The sequence below is a fragment of the Microtus oregoni genome, unplaced genomic scaffold, assembly GCF_018167655.1.
Source record: "Microtus oregoni isolate MIOR12 unplaced genomic scaffold, Mior012 000005F_ref0000423, whole genome shotgun sequence".
NCBI classification, from domain to species: domain Eukaryota; kingdom Metazoa; phylum Chordata; class Mammalia; order Rodentia; family Cricetidae; genus Microtus; species Microtus oregoni.
Genome location: NW_024543064.1, coordinates 19,426,556 through 19,447,776, shown reverse-complemented (window position 1 = coordinate 19,447,776; position 21,221 = coordinate 19,426,556). Strand labels below are relative to the sequence as shown.

The 21,221-nt window shown below is 48.3% G+C and overlaps 1 protein-coding gene across 11 annotated transcripts; it reads right to left on the bottom strand.

Annotated features, from left to right (window-relative positions):
* Positions 1-1,641: 1,641 nt before the first annotated feature.
* Positions 1,642-16,819, bottom strand: Pigv (phosphatidylinositol glycan anchor biosynthesis class V). 11 transcript variants are annotated; one of them, XM_041651889.1, is made up of 5 exons: positions 16,172-16,819; positions 13,048-14,353; positions 10,481-10,596; positions 5,387-6,508; positions 1,642-2,443 (listed from the first exon to the last, which is right to left on the bottom strand). In XM_041651889.1, the coding sequence occupies exons 3-5, from the start codon at positions 10,556-10,558 to the stop codon at positions 2,174-2,176; spliced, it is 1,470 nt and encodes a 489-aa protein (XP_041507823.1). In that variant the 5' UTR covers positions 10,559-10,596; positions 13,048-14,353; positions 16,172-16,819; the 3' UTR covers positions 1,642-2,173. The 11 variants fall into 11 exon arrangements, with proteins under 11 accessions (XP_041507823.1, XP_041507824.1, XP_041507825.1 ...); XM_041651890.1 differs by having other exon boundaries at positions 13,054-14,353; XM_041651891.1 differs by having other exon boundaries at positions 13,333-14,353.
* Positions 16,820-21,221: the final 4,402 nt, after the last annotated feature.

Below are 21,221 nucleotides of genomic sequence, written 5' to 3'. Positions count from 1 at the left end.
TTCCTAGACCTCGGGTAAACAGGAAGCTTCCTGCCTTGGGCCCTTCATGTTCCTCTCAGACTATTACAGACTGTTAATAGGCCGGTAAAACGACAGCTGCTGGCCATAAAGTCAGCCCATTCCTTAGAACCCCAGCAACCAGCCCTCCCAGGTCAGTGAGACCACGCCCTCCTCCAGGTGCTGCTCGCCTAGCAGGGGTCCTCAGGTGTAGGGTTTCTGGGGTGGTGAGGTCTAGAGACAAAACAACGAGAACACAGCCGCTCTGTGGGAGGTGAGTTGCCTCTCCCAGGAGGGGGACAGTCGCTTCTAGTTAGTCCCCAAGAGGAGACAAAAGTGAAGCAGACACCAAAGGATCCAGTGAGTGCTCCGGCTAACTGGGACCCCAGATCCACCCACAGTAATTTTGGGAGGAGGGAGGAGTCCTAGGATTTGCAGCTGCGGGTGAAGAGGCGCAGTCTTTGCCAGCTGGAGGGACACTAGGGCAGAGGTGATTGTCCTTTGCCAAGAAGGGCACTCGGTGTCTTGGCAGAAGGCAGAGGGCTGCCCCAATCTGTGTGTACATTTTCAGTAGCATTTGACTCTGGACCAAACGCTTGGCTGTGCTAGTGCCGTGGTGATGGGTGGGAATGCTCGTTGGCCAGGCTGGCTGGAGGCTCCCACGGAGGGTGCTGGGCCTCAGCCAGGAGCTTCCCTTCAGCTGGCAAGTTGAGCTTTCTGTCACGGTTGGAGGGAGTGTGTCCAAATTCCAACTCTCAGCTTTCCAGAAGCTACTGCGTATTGCCATCTGTTTTGAGGAAGGCTGCTTATTGGAATTTCTGGCTCAGTGGGAAGAAGGATCATGATACAGAGCCAAACTCACCTGGCTCAAGACAGGAACAGGCACTGCTGGGCAGGGCCAGCGTTCTCTAAAGGCACTTCCTGCCTTGGCATCCTGGGGTGCTGGGAAAGGTGAGAGCCATCCCCCTCATCAGTGACATTACTATTAGTAACCAAAAGAGCCAGGCAGCAGGCACATGACCCCCTTGGACTTGGCTACAATGATCCCCATCAGGGCTGTGGTATTAGTGCCTACCAAACAAGCAGGAGCTTTTGAGGAAGGAAAGAGTGGGTGTCATTACTCCCCATGGCAGCTCCTACTCAGGGCTCTTCCCAGGGGTGGTGGAGGGGCTCTAATTGATCAAAGGAAACGGAGGACTTTCCACTAGGGTCACATTTGAGCCTCCAGGTGTTCAGATTGGGATCTGTTTAAGGTAACCTCAAGATTTATGGCCTAAAGACCTAAAGCATACCGCAGGGAACCAGGACATTCCTTAGTTTCAGAGCAGGTAAGAAGCTCTGGAAGTAGTTTAGGATGACATAGTAGGAACATGAAGATAAGGATCCAGGGTTCGGATCCTGTGCTCTGCTCCAAATCATTTATTATCGAAATTAGGGCCTCACATGCTTTATTACTGAGTTTTAGCCAAGCCCCTACAATTTATAAAAAGTATCTTAGCAGAGCCTTGGCACACACCTTTAGTACCAGCACTCAGGAGGCAGACAGGTGGATCTCAGACCAGCCTGAGCTACATGCACAGGGGGACCCTGTCTCAACTCCCATGATCTGCCCCTCTCCCCGAATAAAAGGTAATTCATTGCAAATACAAGTTTTTAAATTTTCATAGTGAGTAGGATTTTTTACATAAATGCACACATCATAAAGAAAACATCAGAAAGGTCTCACTTAGAGCAGGTGGTTCCTTTTTCCTTTGCTGTACTGTCCCCACCATCTTGGGGGGACCACGCTGTTGCCTAGAGCTTTGATCAAACATTTAAATTTACACACAGGCAGCCAGATGTAGGTAGAGTTAGAGGCCAGCCTGGTGCAAGTTCCTGGACAGCTAGGTCTACAGAGAAACCCTGTCCCAAAAAACAATAACAAAAACCTTCCACATGGGTCAGTAGGAGGTTAAGATTATTTGATACTGTTGACCTGGGAGATTCGAGGCGGCTCCACTCAGCAGAGAAAATGTTCCTTCTCTAAACTTGTTCCACCCTGGACAAGAAGGGGCTGGCTGCTGTGCTCACATTCTCCATTCTGGCCAGGGTAGATCCTAATGGACATGCGCTAGGGTGTGCAGGCAGTCCAGCCAGTGTGTTTGGAAGCTTCCAGCTTGTCCCTCGAGACTCCAGGTCAAGTCCAAGGCAGGAAGTTGCAATGGAGGAGTAGTCCCAGGAGCCAGTAAGTCAGGAAATAGCCTAGGATGCATCTTGTGACTGGAGAACAAGCCTTCCAGTTGTACAAGAGTTTCAGGATACAGTTTCTGGGGGCCTTTATTCCTGGTGGGGCGTTTTCCTCAGGTACTGTGTCCACAGATCTCAACAGTGGCTCTTGATTCTGAAGCAAGTGAGCTGGAAACCAGTACACAATAGGAGTGGAAGAGCCCAAAAATCGTGTGAGAACCTAAAAAAAAAAAAGACCATACTGATTGGAGCATCAGCGATGTGACTGGGTAAATCATGCATGACAAGCAGGAAAGCAAATTCAGTAAAGCTGCAGATCTTCCTGAAAGGATGGTGTACCACCACCCAACCTTGAGTTACCAGTAATCAGTCTCAAACCAATTACCACAATAACGGGCCAACCAACACTAAAATCTCTATAGTGTCTGATTTTAGTCCACAACCTCTGAATTTTAGTCTGTTGGAGGCTGAGGGCAGAGGGAAGCAACAGGTCCTGGTTCATCTTTCCCCATCTCACAGTTCTGAGCCAATCTCCAAGGGCTCTCACCTACCTTGCAGACTCTGAGCTAGCCTGGCACTCACTGAAAAGCTGATCCAGTCACAGACCCAGACGGCTATTTTTTACTTTCCCTAACCACATGGCTCAAATAACATCACAAACTGTCAATATTTGCCTGTGAACGAAGGACAAGACTTACTTGGAGACAGCCAAGAACTTTAAAATTGGACATAAGATCAAACCCCTGATCCTATACTGACACCACCACCAAACACTGGACAAGAAGTTTATTGCCTGTGCTCAAGACACCCTAAAAGACCGCCATGGCAGTCTGTGTCCTGGGGAAAGGCTCAAGAGAAGCTGTGTCTACTCCTACATTCCAGCTGAACCAAGCTCTCACAGAGCCTTCACACCTCTGCTCATGCCCAACCCCCCCCACACACCCATCCCCCACAGCTGCCTGGGATGTTTGCTGCTTCTTTGTTTTGTAGATAGGATTTCCAGTAGTGCAGGTGACCTCAAACTAGTACCTGAGGGTGGCCTTGAACTGATTGCTTGAGTTACTCAAAGTAGTTCACTGATTGGCTAAACTCTCTGCCCAGCCACCAGGGGTCCCCCTGATTCTGTTTCCCCAGCACAAATATCATAGATGAGCACCACCATGCCTGTTTTTTTATGTGGGCTATGAGGTTGCAACCTCCTATGTTTGCACCGTAAGCATTTCAGCAATCCATCCATCTCCCCACTCCTACATGCTTCTTACCTGAGGGTTTTTTTTTTAACTCTTCAGAACCCATTTTAAATATGATGCTTTAGTGAGTTAACTACTTTTTCACATTCACAATAAATACACTAATTGACTGTGTGTGTGCTCAGTTCTCTTCTATCATGTGGATGCCAAGGACTGAACTCAGGTCAATCAGGCTTGGCAGTAAAGGCCTGTACTTTATTTTGGTGCTGGAGACTGAAGACAGGACTCTCACACGCTAGGCAAGTGCTCTACCACTAAGTTATACTCTCAGTACAATCTGAACATTTCACTGGATTCTTGAGCAGGATCTCCAATGTTGTTCTAGCTGGCTAGGAATGGACTATAAAGACCAGGCTGGGGGGGGGGGGGCTGGAGAGATGGCTCAGGGGTTAAGAGCACTGGCTGCTCTTCCAGAGGTCCTGAGTTCAATTCCCAGCACCCACATGGTGGCTCACACCCATCTGTAATGAGATCTGGTGCCCTTTTCTGCCTGTAGGCATAGCATACCTGCAGACAGAACACTCTATACATAATAAATATTAAAAAAAAAAAAGACCAGGCTGGCTGGGGGGTGGTGGCGCACGCCTTTAATCCCAGCACTCGGGAGGCAGAGGCAGGCGGATCTCTGTGAGTTCGAGACCAGCCTCGTCTACAAAGCTAGTTCCAGGACAGGCTCCAAAGCCACAGAGAAACCCTGTCTCGAAAAAACAAAACAAACAAACAAACAAAAAAAAAAACTGTCTTAAAAACAAACAAAAAAACAAAAAATAGACCAGGCTGGCTGGCCCAGAACTGGGGACAATCTCCCTGCCTCTGCTCTGCTTCCCAAGCACTGGAATTACGTGTCATCATGTCTGGGGGAACTTTTTTTAAAAAAAATGTGCATTGGTGTTTTGCCATGGGTGTCTGGTTCCCTGGAATTGGAGTCATAGACAGCTGTGGACTGCCATGTGGGTGCTGGGAATTGAACTCGGGTCCTCTGGAAGAGCAGGCAGTGCTTCTAACTGCTGAGCCATCTCTCCATCCTGCTTGAGTGGATTTTACTTTTTGTTTGAGATAGGGTGGCGCACTCCTTTAATCCCAGAACTCGGAAGGCAGAGGCAGGTGAATCCCTGTAAGTTCAAGGCCAACCTGGTTTACAAGAGCTAGTTCCAGGACAGGTAGGACTGTTGCTGGCCTCGAACTCACAGAGATCCATCTGCCTCTGCCTCCTGAGTGCTGGGATTAAAGGCATGTGCCACCACCACCCAGCTGCATATATTTTAAAAAATAACAATAGTACTACAATTTGAAACAAATATGGTTTCATATAGCCCAGGCTGACCTCAAACTCACTATGTAGTAAAGAATGACCTTAACTGTTTTCGTTTTTTGAGACAGGGTCTCACTATATAGCCTTGACTTGACTGGAATTCACAGAGCTTCCCCTGCCTCCACCTCCCAAACGCTGGGATTATAGGTGTTTTTTTTGCAGTGTGGGGAAAGAACCCAAGGTCTTTGTGCGGTCAGGCAAGCAGCCTACTAACCGAGCTGCACCCCAACCCCTAATTTCATCTGTCTAATACGTCTGTCTCTGTGTTTATACCATAAGACTCATTAAGGCAGTAATTTCATCTTACTTATGTCTATCCTCAGAGTTCTAATTTAGATTCTGGAACAAAGAAAGCCCCAGGTCTGTGTTTGTCTGGCTATTTAGCCTATGCGGATCTGAACTGCTTTGTAGTCCAGGATACCTTCAATTTAAAATCCTCCTGCCTCAGTGCTGGGATCATAGCTGCGCCTAAGTACACCTGACTGCCCAGTTGTTGACTAAATTAGGCACGGGCCATCAAGAGAGAAAGTTACCCCCCCCCCCCCCCCCCCCCCGCGCTGTATTCAAGCAGTCATTCCAGGGAGAAAGAAACCCACCTCACCTGAACATGCATGCATAGCCCTCCAAAAAGCAGCAGCACTGCAGCGTGGACCAGGTACACAAACACCTTTGGACTGAGGAAGCCAGGATGGGACTTCTCTAGGGTCTTACTATCCTTGCATCTTTGTAGCCCAAGTGTAAGGCAGAGCCGAGGGTGGGTGGTCACATATGTCCAGGTTGCCCACACAACCAGTACAGTTACTGGTGCAGCTAGTAGAAAATTGGGCACCTGCCTGAACTCATAGTATCGCAGAAGGCCAACATTCCAGTAGACATCCTGGATATAGCTGTATATTAGGGGAAGCTCCCAGGAGCACCATGGGGGCTCATTTTCTCCTGTAATCCGGTAGCCTTTGTCCACAGCTAACTGTACCAGAGGCTCAGGAATGGAGTGGGCAGAGCCTGGCAGGCAGAACTGGGTATAAGCATAATACTGAAAGAGAGCAAAGGGAAGGCTGACAGTGAGTGTGGACAGGCAGAGAGAGGCCATCAGCTTGACGAGCTGTTTCAGCGGGTTCAGCACCACAAGAGAAGAGAAAAAGCCTCTGCACTGAGAATGCAGGAGGAAGCCAACACTGACCAACCCATTGGAGCGCACCCCAGTGGCAAGAGCAAAGAGCAGCCCACTTGCCCAGCTCCGGCCCCTCTCCAGCTGCCCCATGGCGCTGAAAGTCAGGAAGGCAAACAAAGCTTCTGAGTAACCAGCTGCTAAGAAAACATTGGCGGGGCTGAGGCAGAAGAGCATGGCTGCATAAAAGGCCTGGCGAGGACAGTGCAAAACCAGACAACCCAAATCATGAAGTGTGAGTGCAGCCAGCACAGAGAATAGGAAGTTAAGAAGTGCTACTGAGAGCAGCAGGCAACTGCGCTGGCTCAAGAAGCCCTGCAAAGGTCGCAGCAGTTCAGTTCCCATCAGCAGGGCCAAGGGGAAACCAGGGAAGAAGGCAAAGTTGTGTTCATAAAGGTAGCCGTGCTCAGCAATAAACAGGAAGTGTTCTGCATCCCATCGAGATAGACCACCCAGGAGACCTTCCACAAGCTGATCCACAGAGCCCGAGGGGGCCAGGCGGGGAGGAGAAAAGGCATCAGCGTGGTGATCTGGGATGATGACATTGAAGAGTGCCTGTGGGGTGAAGGAGAACCAGGGTGTTGGTAAGTAACTGGAAGGAAAGAATTACCATTCAATAAAAAGGGAAAACTGACTTGATGGTATGGGGTGTGTGTGTGTGTGTGTGTGTGCGCATGTGTATAAGGAGCTCCAATGCTAACTAGTTAATCTAGCACAGAGGTCAACCAAGCAGGAAAGATGCCTGAGTCTACAAATGAGAAGTCAGATCAGAATTCATATAAACTGGAAATGGAATAGGGATGGTACTCCCAGGTGTGAGAATGAAGGAGCCTGCCTGGGAAGGAAGGAGATCCTGAGATGGAGCTCATCAAGGATGAGGATGGAGTCCTCCTGGCAAGGAGATAAGGATCCAGCAAGGAAGAAAGCAGGAAGCCAAACAAACTGGCATAAACCTTGAATCTCTAAACTCAGGAGCTAGAGGCAGGCAGGTTATCTGTGGATTCCAGGCCAGCCTCATCTACACAGTGAGTTCCAGGAACAGTGAATAATGGTGAGCTATGGGAAGCCCAGGTCTTAGAGAACAGTGTCTTAGAACCATGTGAAAACCAGGACTGAGAAACTGTTGGATGCTGTTGACAGGCCCCAAGTAAGACAGGAACCAAAAACCGATCACAGACTTCAACAATGAGAAGGTCACTAGTGACTGAGTAGAGCTACTTCAGTGAACAGAGGGGAGCAGCCACCGAGCTAACTGAAGCAGAAAGGAGTTTCAGATGCAGTCGGGGGCTCAAACTTGAAACAGAGCTGAGAATGACCTTGAATTTGATCTTTCCGTGCTGCACGTCCAGTGCTTGTTACAGATGTGAGTCACCATGCTTGGTGTGTGTGTGGGGGGGGGGCGATGAGAGATCAGTGTTTGCTGTCACTGGAATAAGTCAGTGAAAAGAAACCACTGAACAGGAGGGAGGCTGGAAGGAACTCTGGGCAGGGAACAGGGGTAGCACCTACTGGACAGAAGAGGGGAGAGAGCTCAATCCACTTTCACCAGTGAACTCACAGACACATGTAGGTAGGCTATGGGATGTGGCACTCAGATTTTCCTGAGTTTTTATGCAGAAATGCGAATTCCTACTTGACGGCACCAGGAAAATCTGTTATAGATGTGTAAAGAGCCTGCAGAGACAGCTTGTGGGAGGTTCTCTTTCCACCACATGGAACACAGGGACCAAAGTCAGGTTATCGGGTTTGGAGACATGTGGCTGCCCTCTGAGCCATCCTGCTAGCCCCGGGGATTGAATTTTTAAAGTTTTCATTTTTATGTATGTTCATGTGTGTGTGGCAGAATATAAAATCCAGCGCCTCACACATGCTAAGTACAAATTCTACCATTGAGCTCCATCTCCATCCAACACTGCATTTTTTAAAAAGTCCCCCAGGTAACTGTGATGTGCAAAAAACATTTGAGAGAACAGAAGGGTGAGTGGGATATGGAAATTCATCAAGATTTCCAGGTGGTATTAATGGCTCACTTAATCTTGTATTTAAAAAAGGCTAGATACAGGACAAGCTCCAAAGCCACAGAGAAACCCTGTCTCGAAAAACCAAAAATAAAAAAAAAAAATAAAAAAGGCTAGTTAATATACTTGCATTTTTTAAAAAATGGGTAGTGTAGACACAAAGAAGGAAGACCACTATGTTCACCAAGACTCGACTTTTGTCTTATGTATAAAACAGGGATAATGGAAGAAGAGAGTTGCATGTACGCATAGGAATGAACACCACGAAAGGAATAGATTCAGCTTAGGAAGAGGAAGCTGAAGGCTAGTGGGCAAAGGCCAAAGAAACATGGTAGGTTCCATGGATCACAAAGCCAGAGAACGTTACGGAAGGTCTGAGGAACAGGAATGAACAGCAGAGAAAAGAGAGACAGTGGCCAGAGAACCGAGAGAAGCCTTGACAGACTCTTGGGCAGGGGTTGGCTATGGAGCACCACTACAGAGAGGTGGAGACAAGGTCCCTGAAAGGAAGTGGGACGATGACCTGAGGATCAGGGTGCTGACCATATCATCCTCTTACTACTGAAACCACAGATGTCAACAGAAAACAGAATGCACGTGAATCGGGAGTCAAAGCCTTCACTGACAGAGACGCGGCAACAGTGGCAGTATCTAGGGATAGAATCTGCTAGCATGAGCTTTAGAGCTGGAAGGGGCGAGGAGAGAGAGTGAAATCCAATTTATTGTTAATGTCTTTCTCTGCCTCATTAGGTTGTCAGTTACTTGAAGGAAAACATGACCTTTCACTCATAATTTAGCACAGTTTTGGGAATAGGTACTTACTATAATTTTGGTGGCTGAGCTTCAGGGATTTGAGGAAATATACTGTTTCCAAAATCCCGCTGAACGAGAACGCAGCTGTCCTGGCTCCCTACCCCAGATGCTGACTTGCTGCACTGCTCCTTTGGCTCTGCCAGGAACTCAGCTGATGCTGGTCCAGAGCCATCACTGAGTCAGGCTCCCCAGCCTAGCAATAAGAGCACTGCCCAATTAAAGGCTCATTCTCTTTTTGGTCAGTTTCTTTCTTTTCTTTTCTTTCTTTCTCCCCCACCCCCACCTTTTTATTTTTGTTTTTCCAAGATAGGGTTTCTCAGTGTAGCTTTGGCTGTCCAGGAATTCACTCAGTAGATGAGACTGGCCTGACTCACAGAGATCTGTCTGAGAGCTGGGATTAGAGGTGTGCGCCACCACTGCCTGACTCTTTGGTCAGTTTCTTCATCAGACCACTACAAACAGTGGAAAGAAATGGGATAGGGGTGACAATCACAGGTAAGAGCACAGCCTTCAGGCGAACCTGAAGTGCTTCATTTAATAAGGAGGAATAATTCAGAGCTAGAAGCTCAGAGGGAGGAAAGAAAATGTTTCTACAAAGGAAGCAGTTAGGAGCCCCAGATATGGATGATAAAGAAATATATATCATGGGTTAGAAAGATAGTTCAGTGGTTAAGAGCATTGACTGCTCTTCCAGAGATCCTGAGTTCAATCCCCAGCAACCACATGGTGGCTTACAACCATTTACAATGAGATCTGATGCCTTCTTCTGGCATGCAGGCATACAAGCAGACAGAGCAGTGTATATAATAAATAAAATAAATCTTAAAAAAATACACATCATTATATCAATACAGTAACTCTAAGGTGTTGACAATGATCATAAACTCATAGACCTGCCGGACGCCAGTGGTGGCGCACGCCTTTAATCCCATAACTTGGGAGGCAGAGGCAGGCGGATCTCTGTGAGTTTGAGGCCAGCCTGGTCTACAAGAGGTTGTTTCCAGGATAGGCTTCAAAGCTACAGAGAAACCCTGTCTCAAAAAACAAACAAACAAAAAACAAAAAAACTCATAGACCTACCAAGCATAAAGCACTAGACCTACCAAGTATAAAACACTAAGCTAGGCACCAAATAATTCATATATATGTGACTTTGATTAAAGTATGTATCAAGGCAGACTAGGGAAAAGGGTGACAAAGGGCAAATATACTCAGAACTGAGTGGCTAGGATAGCAAGTGGGGAACCATTCCTGACGAATATTTATAGACAGTCTCAGAACTTTGGAAGGGCTTCCTCTCTCCCAGTCCACTAACACAGTGCTCAGGCTCCAAGTCAGGGTGCCCTAGCAACACCCTGAGCTGTCACAAACACCTCAAAGTATCTCTGTTGGTGAGACCATCAGATAAATAAAGTCTGTGAGAAAACTTCTAGTTTAGGTAGGAGTTAGGGAGCCTGGGGTCCAACTCTAGCCCTTTTTCTTGCTACATAGCTTAACATGTCTGGTTCACATGTAAGACACAGGTTAATACCACTACTAAGGCTCTTGCCCTCTTTTCAGCTGCCAGGTCTAAGTCTGTCTGGGTCCAACCACATGAAGAGGCACAGCAGGAAGTGGAGAGGTGAGGACCATTTATTCTTCATTACTACTCAGTCATAAGGCAACAGCATGTTCAGAGCAGGTGTCGGAGACTGACCTGTAGCGTTAGGGTCAGGATGCGACAGCTGACTGCAAATCTCAGCACCTCTTTCTGGGATGGGTCCAGGGGCAACATCCTCTCGCCACATCTGAGCTTCCTCAGGCTTCTAAACTCTAACACCCAAGGAAGAAAATGTCACACATGGGCTGAAAGAAAATAAATAACATTTTCTTCACAGGAGCCACCCCCTTCAGCACTGTACGACAACATAACCATCTGACTTCCCAGAGGGAGACTATCTTGAAAGCAGATGGATCACTGGGTGTCACTCTGAGAAACACTGTATTCTAGTATTCAGGTAATTTCTATACAGATAAGCAAGAAGCTGAAAAGTTAAGTGCCCAGAAGTTTTAAAAGCCTGTTGAATGCTTTTATATAGGAGTCAAGTCCCAACTCTGTCACTGGCAAGTTCTCATTTAGTCCCTCTGAGATTCCTTTATATGTACAATGAGGTAAGACTATCCCCACCCACTCCCAGCTCCCAAATCCGTCACATGGCAAAGCGGACTAAACTAAAAGTGCCACACAAACCAATGCTGTGGCTGCTATTATTTGGCATGTGCCCTTTCCCTCTTGCCCAGAATAATAAACTAATTCCCAAACCAGAGTCCCCAGAGTGGGGCACAGAACCATCCTAGAAGCCTGTAATAACTCCACATGCCAGCGCAGCTCTGTGATGTGTGTTCAGCTGGTCTGTTAAATTAAGTGGAGAAGGGAAAGGAAACCGCTGCTCGGCAGGACTTCAGCCAGCTCCCATTGCTAAAACAAACTTAGGGCAAGACAGAGTCTACCACCAGGGAAGGAGTAAACGGCTATTTCCCATCTCCACAGGGGTGGCAACAACGTACAAAAACCAAAGCTATTACCAGACACAGAATGCACGTCAAGGCATTTTCTTTTCTTTTTCTTCCTTCCTTTTTTTTTTCCTTTTTTGTTTTTAAGCAGTCATGGCTCCTACAGTGTTAAAGCAAGAACCACAAACCTCCTTTTTCTTCTCTCAGGTGGCTAACACCTCCCAAACTTTTAGGTTCCACTTGCTTTCTGCAATGTTCTGATTCTCACCAGCGCCCGCTCACTACGCTCTCACAGCCTCCTCACAGCCTCTTGCCCTGACACACCACTGTCTGTTCTGTATGAGGGCAGGGAAGGCCCGAAGTGTAGTCCCGGGAAGAGCAGGGAAACTGACATTTATACATCTGTTTTGAACGACAGGAGGGACGCAGCATGGCCAGTTCTCTGACTCTAGATCTAAATATCACCGGTCCAGATATTCCTCCCGTCACAGGTCATGTTAAAAAACAAGATGGGCCAACATGTAAGGGCACTTGCCACCAGAGTGACCCACAAAACTGAAGGAGAGAAGGCATTCCCCCACGCTGTCCTCTCCCACCTCCTCACACGGGTATGCCATGGCACACGTCTAGCCACACACATATACACAAACAAAAGCACACAAAATAACAATTAAAACAAACAAAGCAAAGCAAATGACAAAGTCACAGAAGCCATGGGAGAAAATAAAATCCTCCGCCAAGGGAACAGGACTGGCTAGCGGCGACAGTACTTCTAGGTTGGCACAAGGGGGCACCTAATGCTTGCTTCATCACCAGGAGGCCAGGGGAAAAGGAGGGCCCCTCTCAACTCCGCATCGCTTTACCCGGGGAAGTTCAGTTAGAGTTAAGCTTCTGAACTGCCCCCGTAAGGAGTACTTTTCTGACTGCACATGTATCTCCAACACTAGATTCACTAAACCAAAGAAATCACAGAAACACGCACACCCAATCTCTTCTGTCCTAGGATAAATGCATTTTTTTTTCTTCACCGGCCTCCCCACTTGCACGCGCAAGGGAGGCAGGGAACAGAAAAGTACTGAATTCACCTCTTCCTCTTTTAAACCCTGGCCTCAGTGGCCACAGGAGATGCAACCCACACTTAATTTTCGATCAAACCAAGTAAAATCAGGAGTCAATTATTCCTCTAGCTATTTGCCAATATCCGTTTGAAATAAGTCCCTCGCCAAATCACTCTTAACTGGTAGGACGCTTAGAACCAACAAGTTTCATTCTTTAATTTTCCCGTGAGACAGACTTTGGAGATCTCATTAGACACTAGCTGGCCGGTATATGATTACCACTGCCATTTTATGGATATGAAAACTGAGGCTCACTGGAGCCACGTGACACACCCACTACTTTTAAAGTTTCTCATGCACTGCTTCCAAAGTCATGAGCGCGTTCTGCCACAAACACAAAGGGTCTGCATTCCTTTCCAGCCAGGACAACCCAGGTCTCCAACACCTAGCCCAGTACTTCTTCCGAAGATAGCGCATGTTGCTGCTGGAAGCTTATGGTGATGGGCCCTATCTGGGAAAGCCTGTTCAACTGGAGCCCTGGCCTCTCCAGGCAAGGTTAACATCTCGGTGGGGTGATGCGCTCTGACCAGGGTGCTCGGGGACAGAGGCCTCGCGGAGCGCACGGCCTCCTTCTACTAAGCCCCGCGGGGCCGGCAGCCCGTTCCAGCCTGTTCTTTTCGGACACACTTCCTACCCGGGACGGGGTACTGACCCTCAACCCAAGGCAGCCACGGCCCAGGACTTCGTCCCGAGGGAACTGCAGGGCCGGGCCGGGCAACGGGGCCGGAAGCAGACGAGGGCCGGAGGCCGCAAAGGAAGAGGCGGCGCCGGGGGCCGCTATGGCGGAGGGGCGGGGCTCCTCGCGGCTCTACAGCCTCCGCCTAATTTCTCTCGGCCTCCGTTTGACAGCTTCCCTCCCTGGAGAACTCCAGAGCTCCAGAGCTGGCGTCGGGTCCTCCGTGCCCGCGCGTCCAGACCACCCCCGCCGAGCTCCAACCTCAGCACCTCCATCCGGGTCCCGGGTGTCCTGCGCCTGCGCGCTGGCTCCGCCGACGGCGGCCCCGCCCAGCTCCTGCCCGGACTCGGAGCGCCCCGCCTCCCTGCTCGGCGGCCATGTTGACCCCGGCTGGGGCGGGGGCCCGAGGGTGTGCGTCGCCCCTTCCCGGCGTGGTGACACCTGAGGAGTCTGCCTCTCGCTCGCCGTCAGCGTGTGCGCGGCGTCGCGCTCTCAGCAGCTCTCGCGCCCCAGTCCCATCCCGCTGTGGGCCAAGGCTGGACCGGGTGCTACCCCAGGCCTGACCAGCGCAGCGGGAGCCGCATGTTCTCTCCTGTCCCGCCACACCAGCTCAGCACAGGACCTGGCACACATTACACAGTATGAATAGGCCAGAGACACCCCTTGTGGGTTTTTTTGTGGCAAGCAGCGATACCCAGCGCCTGGGCGCAAAGAAAGTGGGGGATCCCCCCTGACTTTCCCTTCCTCTGGCTATGGAGGACCTCTGCCCAGCTTCAGTTCTCAGCCCCACCTCGGGTGGCTGCAGAGAACGAGGAAGGAAACCTCAGAGAACACCCCCGAGGACTCCTCCCTCAAGCAGTTTCTGTCGTAGGAAGTGGCGCCAAAAGCAGAAAAAAAGGAAGCTAATTCAACAAAACCGTCTGTTGGGGAGGAGCGGCCAGTTGGTACCCATGTAACGGAAACTGTTAGAACGACTTTACACCCTCCCCAAAGGAAATAGATAATAAATTCTTCTCCGTTGGATTTCTTGTTTCTCAGGATTCCAAAGCCGCCTGTGGTTTCAGTTATCTGTCCTCTCAACGTAGTTTGGGTCTGGGTTAACCTCTGGCCACAACCCTGGCTGAGGGAGGGGTTTATCTTCTGCAACAGCCACTAATGTGGGTGGGAACAAAGAGATGGTGGCTCTCTCTCCCAGCAAAGAAAACTAGCCCACGTCAGTTCGGTGGAGGCTCAGGAGCTGTATCATTTCAGAACCGGGACTTAAAACTGCCCCCTCCGCTATCTGTAAAGTGAATAAGGCATAAAGCACATTTTAGTGGTTGGTGAAGAGAAAAAAGGAGTTTACAAAGTCATTCTTCCAGGTTTTTCAGCGTAGAAACAGCGCCTTGGTTGCAGTAGCGTGAGTGAAATGGCATTGCCTCTCTGGGCACACTGTTGACTAGGGCCCAAGGTTGTGACTTGAATCTCTAGAGGCTCCCGCCGCAGCGCTCTCTTTCAAGGCAAAACAGAGAAATCAGCTGCTCTTGTTGTGTGAACTCATGGGGGAAATGCTCAAGGCTCTGTCTGTCCATGTCAGTTCCCTCAGAATCCACGTGTAAAAGAGGCAAGGGTCCTCTTGTGAGCAGTGAGACTGTTTGCTGAAATACCCTTTGGGGTAGAACTTTGACTAGCTCTTCGGTTGCACTTGGCTGCAATTTTCCCTTCCCTCCTTCCTCTTCCCCTTCCTCCTTTCCTCCTTTCCTTCGTCCCTTCCTCCCTCCCTCCCTCCCTCCTTCCTTCCCAGCTACCAACCCCTCCTCTTCTGCTCTGTTTCCCGGTTCATTTTCTGGCTTCTGCTCCTACAGGAAAACAAGGAAGCTGAATGTTGTGCTTGCAAAGCCCCAACAACGACACCGAGGTGGCAGGATGGCAAGGGAGGGTTGTGGGGCTCCAAGGCTGTGTGAAAGGTGAAAGAGGCAGCTCCTCCACCGTTTGCCTTCACAGTCTGCGGTTAAAATGGAGCCTGCAGCAACACAGCCAGCTGAACCAAGAACTAGAGAGGGCAAGGGAGCCAGCCAGCCAAGTCCCTGGGCTCTAGAAAGACTACACCTCTCACCTTGCATTAAAAAGGAAATACCTGACACCATCTGGGAACAGTTTCACAATACAGTTTCCTAAGCTCATCAATGCCGCTATTTCTAGAATCTTAAAAGGCAAGAGGATGACATCATTTTTGTTCTTTGAACTTTCCTGCCTCTCGGTATTTGCTGATCTTTTTATGTTTATTTTTCTTCTTATTATTTTGCTTGAAACATTATCACATCAGACCATCCTTTGGCTTCAGAGACAAAGTATATCCATCCACATCCACCGCCCTGTTGAATGTCACTTACTTAATGATTTGACCCTGTCCGTGTCACTCCAGTACCTGCTTTCCTCTTTAGGAATATTAACTTCTGAAATAGAATGGAAGACCAGGGCAATCTCTCAGCCAAGTTATTAGAGCACTTGTTGGGGACAGAGCGCTTGTCCTAGACTCAATCCCTAGCTCTACAGAAACAGTTTTGTGTACGAGGAATGAATCAATTTAACCTGAGGCCATATTTTATACACCAAATCAAGGCATACCAAAGGAAGTGCCCAAGGTCACACATGTCTTGAATTCAGGTCCCAGCCTTCCAAGCTGGCTCTGTTAGTATTATTATTGAGACAAAAGTCTTGCTATGTAGCCTAGGCTGGCTTCAAACTTATGATCCTCTCTGCTTCAGCCTCCTGAGGGCTGAGATTACTTACATGTGTGAGGCACCATGCCCAACTACTTAATGTTGCTGTAATTGTTCCCAAGTTTCTGCTTTCTATCTCCCTGGCTAAGTTTCTTTAGGAACTATTTATATCCTATATAAGGTACATCAAGTCCTACTATTACCTACCGTCTCTTTCTTCCATTGGGTCCATACCACAGGCAATGAGGAAGTACCACTGAGGAAGATGTGTTCATAAACTGTTGCCCTCAAGTGATTTATGAAGTGATTAGCAGAAAATTCTCTTTAAAGACAGACTGATCCAAGCCCATGTCCAAATAATAGTTGACCCGCTGAAGATGGAGAGAAGTCAGGCTCACCTCCCTGAAGCATTCTGACAATGTATTCCTCCTCGTAGCTTCCTGACCTTGTTCCTGCCTCCACCCGAGATGCCCGGGCTGGGCTCAGAACGGCCCAGGGTACGTATCTGCTCGCTCTAGTTGTACTTCCAGGCATTCCATTCTCCAAAGCAAGCTGGGCAGTGGTGGCGCACGCCTTTGAGCCCAACACTCAGGAGGCAGAGACAGGCAGATCTCTGGGAGTTTGAGGCCAGCCTGCTCTACAGAGTGAGTTCCAGGACAGCCAGGGCTGTTACACAGAGAAACCCTGTCTGGAAAAATCAAAAAAACAAAAAAAAAACCAACTTTCCAAAGTCACCTCCTTCCTATGGAATTACAGTAGCTGACCCTGACCTGGGAGACCAGATCAGAAGCCACACCATTGCAATGAAAGTGACCATAATGCCCTGATTCCTGATCATCAGCTGCCAGGGGCGAGGCTAAAGATCACGACGAGCCTTTCAGGAACTTTGATACATCTCCTCACTGTACGTACAACCATCAGAAAGTGCCCGGTGACACTTTCCAAGGATCCTGGGCGGTATTTACAGCCATCCTGACCTCTGAAATGACACTAATTAGGTCCTGGACAATTACCAAAAGTATCCTGTTTGACCTCTGCCATGTCACTTAAAGATGCTCACCCACCCCAGGTTACAAAGGCTCTTCCGTTTCCAGTTATGGGTGCCAAACACTGACGCTTCAAAAACCATGGACGTATTACAAAAACAGGGCCTTCAGTGTTTGCCGTTCAATAGTTAGAAACCTTGATTCCACTGAGAAGCCTGGTGGGAAGGCCTTAGTTCCTTGGGGGTGGCAGTGGCTGCCAAGCAAAAGAGCCAATCAGCTTCAGAGTATTGTTTAGGCTGGACTTGGCTGCTGTCCAGCTCTGAAAGAAGGTTAAGGTCATTTGGGGGTGGGGTGGGGGAGGGAGGAGCCTGGGAAAAGAACTACTGGCCACACCCGGGGTTCTCTACTGGCCAGGTTCTGTTTACTTCTCAAAGGCCAATTACTCCCAGCTCAGTGGTCAGCAGTTCTCTTGGCCAGTGGTTAAGGCCAATCAGAAACTGGAGACTGGGCTAGGCTGTCCCGGAATTGCAAGAGAGCAGATTAAAGAAACCCAGGAAACAGAACTCCTCGGTAATGCTCCACACACAGCCCAGAAATGCACTTTCTGGGTGGCAAAGTGCGAGTTCAAGGCCCATAGCAAAAATAACGGTTAGAGTATTACTAAGTAAAATAAAGATATGAAACGCAGCCCCTTTGGTTTTTATCAGAAACCATCTTGGTTGACAAAGACGTTTTTTTCTCGGTTAGTACTAATTTGCTATTTCTGTCCCTGACTCAAATATTAACAGCCACGCCAAGTTCGATGAGTGCTTGACTAAAATTCTTTTGCCTCATGCCAAGCACACTAGAAACCACTCCCGGAAGCCTGCTGTGGATGAAGTAAGTGTGGCGTGGTACTGAGAACTTGGGCCCTGGTCAGGTGGGTCTTGTTTTACATATGAAAGGGAACCACTGCATTTACCTTGGAGACACAGGGCTGCTGGAGGATTATTTGCAACATATTTTGTTCAGCAGACAAGTATCCAACAAAAAACCACCTTAGACTTCACTTATGTGAATCATATTTTGTTAGTATCTGTGATTTCTCTAGAAAAAAAAATCTGAACTTTTTCTTCTCTTTCCTAAGCTTTGGAAGGGATGATATGAATAGAGAGAGATGAACAGAAAGGGGATATTGCAATATTGACCTAAAAGCAACTGTATCTACCACTATGATGCCTTTTTTTTTTTTTTTTTTTTTTTGGTTTTTCGAGACAGGGTTTCTCTGTGGCTTTGGAGCCTGTCCTGGAACTAGCTCTGTAGACCAGGGTGGTCTTGAACTCACAGAGATCCGCCTGCCTCTGCCTCCTGAGTGCTGGGATTAAAGGCGTGCGCCACCATCGCCCGGCACTATGATGCCTCTTGACTAGTTATTAAGTAGATATCGTGTGCCAGGATGCATGTCAGAAAGGGATGGAGCAGTGATCCTCACACACTGTTCACATTCCAGTGGATAAAATCACAATAGGCCAGATGCTAACAAGAGCTAAGACAAGCAAGAAGGAAGGGACCTAAGTCAGCAAGGGAAGATTGAGCTGAAACTCAGATCCACCTGCCTCTGCCTCCCAAATTCTGGGATTAAAGTTAAAGGTGAACGATTACCGTTGCTCCGGCTTTTTTTTTTTTTTTTTGCTTTTTCGAGACAGGGTTTCTCTGTGGCTTTGGAGCCTGTCCTGGAACTAGCTCTGTAGACCAGGCTGGTCTCGAACTCACAGAGATCCACCTGCCTCTGTCTCCCGAGTGCTGGGATTAAAGGCGTGCGCCACCATCGCCCGGCTTCGTTTTTTCTTGACATTTTAAAAAAGTATGTGTTAAATTTTGCCTGCATGTGTGTGCCTGGTGCTAGTAGAGGCCAGGCGAGGGCATCAGATTCCCTGGGATTGTGGTTACAAACGGCACTGAGCGGCCATGTGGGTGCTGGTGCTCTTAACTTCTGGTTCCTGGTAACCATGTTGGTCAGTGCCCAACTGCCTGCAACTCCAGGGAATCCAAAATTCTCTTCTGGATCTTTAACCCTTGAGCCTTTCCCTACTTCCCAACCACTTCAGACCACAATTTCAATTGAGGTAGCTAATACAAGGTCACACAGCAAGTTTGAGGCCTGAGCTACATGAGATTTTGTCTCAGAATCAAAGTAAACCAGGTGCTAAGGAATATAGGAATATGTATACCTCTATGTGTTCTTTTGCATGTGGCGGTCAGAAAAAGCAGGGGAGAAGGTTCTCTCCAAGCATGTGGGTCCTGGGGAGTCGGAGGCTATTACAAGCTGAGCCATCTCGCGAGGCCCCACTCTTTTGGGGAGGTTGAACTACCTCAAAGCCTTGGACACATTAGGCTCGTGTTCTAGCACTGAGATTTAAACAAAGATCACAAGACTTTGGTAGCATGAGCCAGCAGTCATCTGCTTGGAGTTGGCCCTGTGGAGGGAGGGAAGGGCATCTCCACAGTAGACAGTCTGGGGAAAGTGGAGCACTAGAGAGGTGGCCGCCAGGTAATGAGCAAGACAGTCTCATGCCAGAAAGGTTTGGGATTTCTTTTCCTTCTTGGTTTTTCCAGATAGGGTTTGTCTTGTGTAACAGTTCTGGTTGTCATGGAATTCACTTTGTAGACCAAGCTGCCCTCGAACTCATGAATACTGGGACTAAAGGCAGGCACCACTATGCCCAGCCTTTTTTTATTTTCCCCTAGAAAACAGTCTTAGTATGCAGACCTAGTTGACTTGTAACTCCAGGCAGTCTAACCTCAAACTCACACAGTCACCTGCCTGTGTCTGAGTGCTGAGACTTAGGGTATATGCCATAACACCCAGGGGCTCAGGTTCTTACCGTCTTCAGCATAACAGAACTTTGTTCTGACTTTAAAGGTGGGTGTTATACCCAGGCAAAACACAATAGGGGAGGGTTAAGAATTTGGGAAAGGTTGGGCCATGGTGGCTCAAGCCTTTAATCCCAGACAGGCGGATCTCTGTGAGTTCAAGACAAGCCGGGTCTCTAAGAGCTACTTCCAGGACAGCTAGGGCTGTTGTAGAGAAACCCTGTCTTGAATTTGGAAAAGAAGTGACAGCGTCATGAGCTCAAACTGCAGTGGGAGGACTGAGGATAACTTCCTAGAAGAGTCAAGGGTTGGTTGTGGTAGTGCACACCTTTAGTATCAGAAGGCAGAGAGGAGGCCAGCCTTGTCTATATGAGAGTTCTAGGACAGTGAGGTACAAAATCACGAAAACAACAAAAACAAATGAGTCAAGGAGAGTTTCTAGCCTAACATGTTAGGTCGGACCTGCCATTTACTGCAAAAACTGAGCAAACCAGGCCCTCAAGGGAGCCAGGGCACGTTTCCTCTACACATTCTGCTCAAGTTTTCGGTAGTGGTGCTGAAGTCTGGAGTCAAGAGAAAGGCAAACTGCAATCCAAGTGCTAGAGGCTGCTTCTAGGAAAATGGGTTAGTAACAATTTCTGAAAGAACCTCCCTTTGTCACAGTGGGTGGAGGAGGCCACCACATAACGAGAGCATCTAAGGGGAAGCAGGATCCTGCCAAAGGTCAAGCTCCTATTTATTCTTTCCTGAAGCAGTATGTGACTATATAGTTCTGGCTGTCCTGGAACTACATAGACCAGGCTGGTGTCAAACTCAGAAATCCATCTGCTTCTGCTTCCCAAGTGCTAGGATTAAAGGAGTGTGCTCCTACATGCAGCTATTAGCAAAAGATTTTATGGTTTAATTTTATGTGTATGAGTGTTTTGCCTGCCTGTATGCATTCGCGCCATGTGTGCCTGGGGGTCATGGAGTTCAGAACAGGGTGTTGGATCACTCCTGGAACTGGAGTTACAAAGGTTATAAGCCACCACGTGGGTGCTGAGGGCCAAATCAGGATCTTTGTAAAAGTAAATTCTCACCGGGCGGTGGTGGTGCATGCCTTTAATCCCAGCACTTAGGAGGTAGAGGCAGGAGGATCTTTGTGAGTTCGAGGCTAGCCTGGTCTACAAGAGCTAGTTCCAAAGCAGGCTCCAAAGCTACAGAGAAACCCTGTCTTGAAAACAAAACAACAACAAAAAGTAAGTTCTCTTAGTCACTGAGTCATCTCTCTGGCCCTGGTTAAAGATTTAGTTTTTTTTTTTTCCCCTTTGAACCTGTTCAAAAGATTTAGTTTTTAATTATGTGTGTGAGTTCGCATGTGGGTCTGTGGAGGTGAGTCCAGGTGTCTGGGTCTGTGGATCTGAGTCTAGGCGTCTGTGTGTGGGTCTGTGGATATGAGGTTAGCTGTCTATGGCTCAAGTCAGGTGTCAGATCCCATAGAGTTGGACAGAAGGCTTAAGGTTGTGAGCCACCCAAACATAGGTCTTCTTAACTGCTAAGTCATCTTTTCAGGCATAGGTAAAGTTCTTAAATAATTTGAAAATAAAAAACCCTCACAAAGTCTTACCAA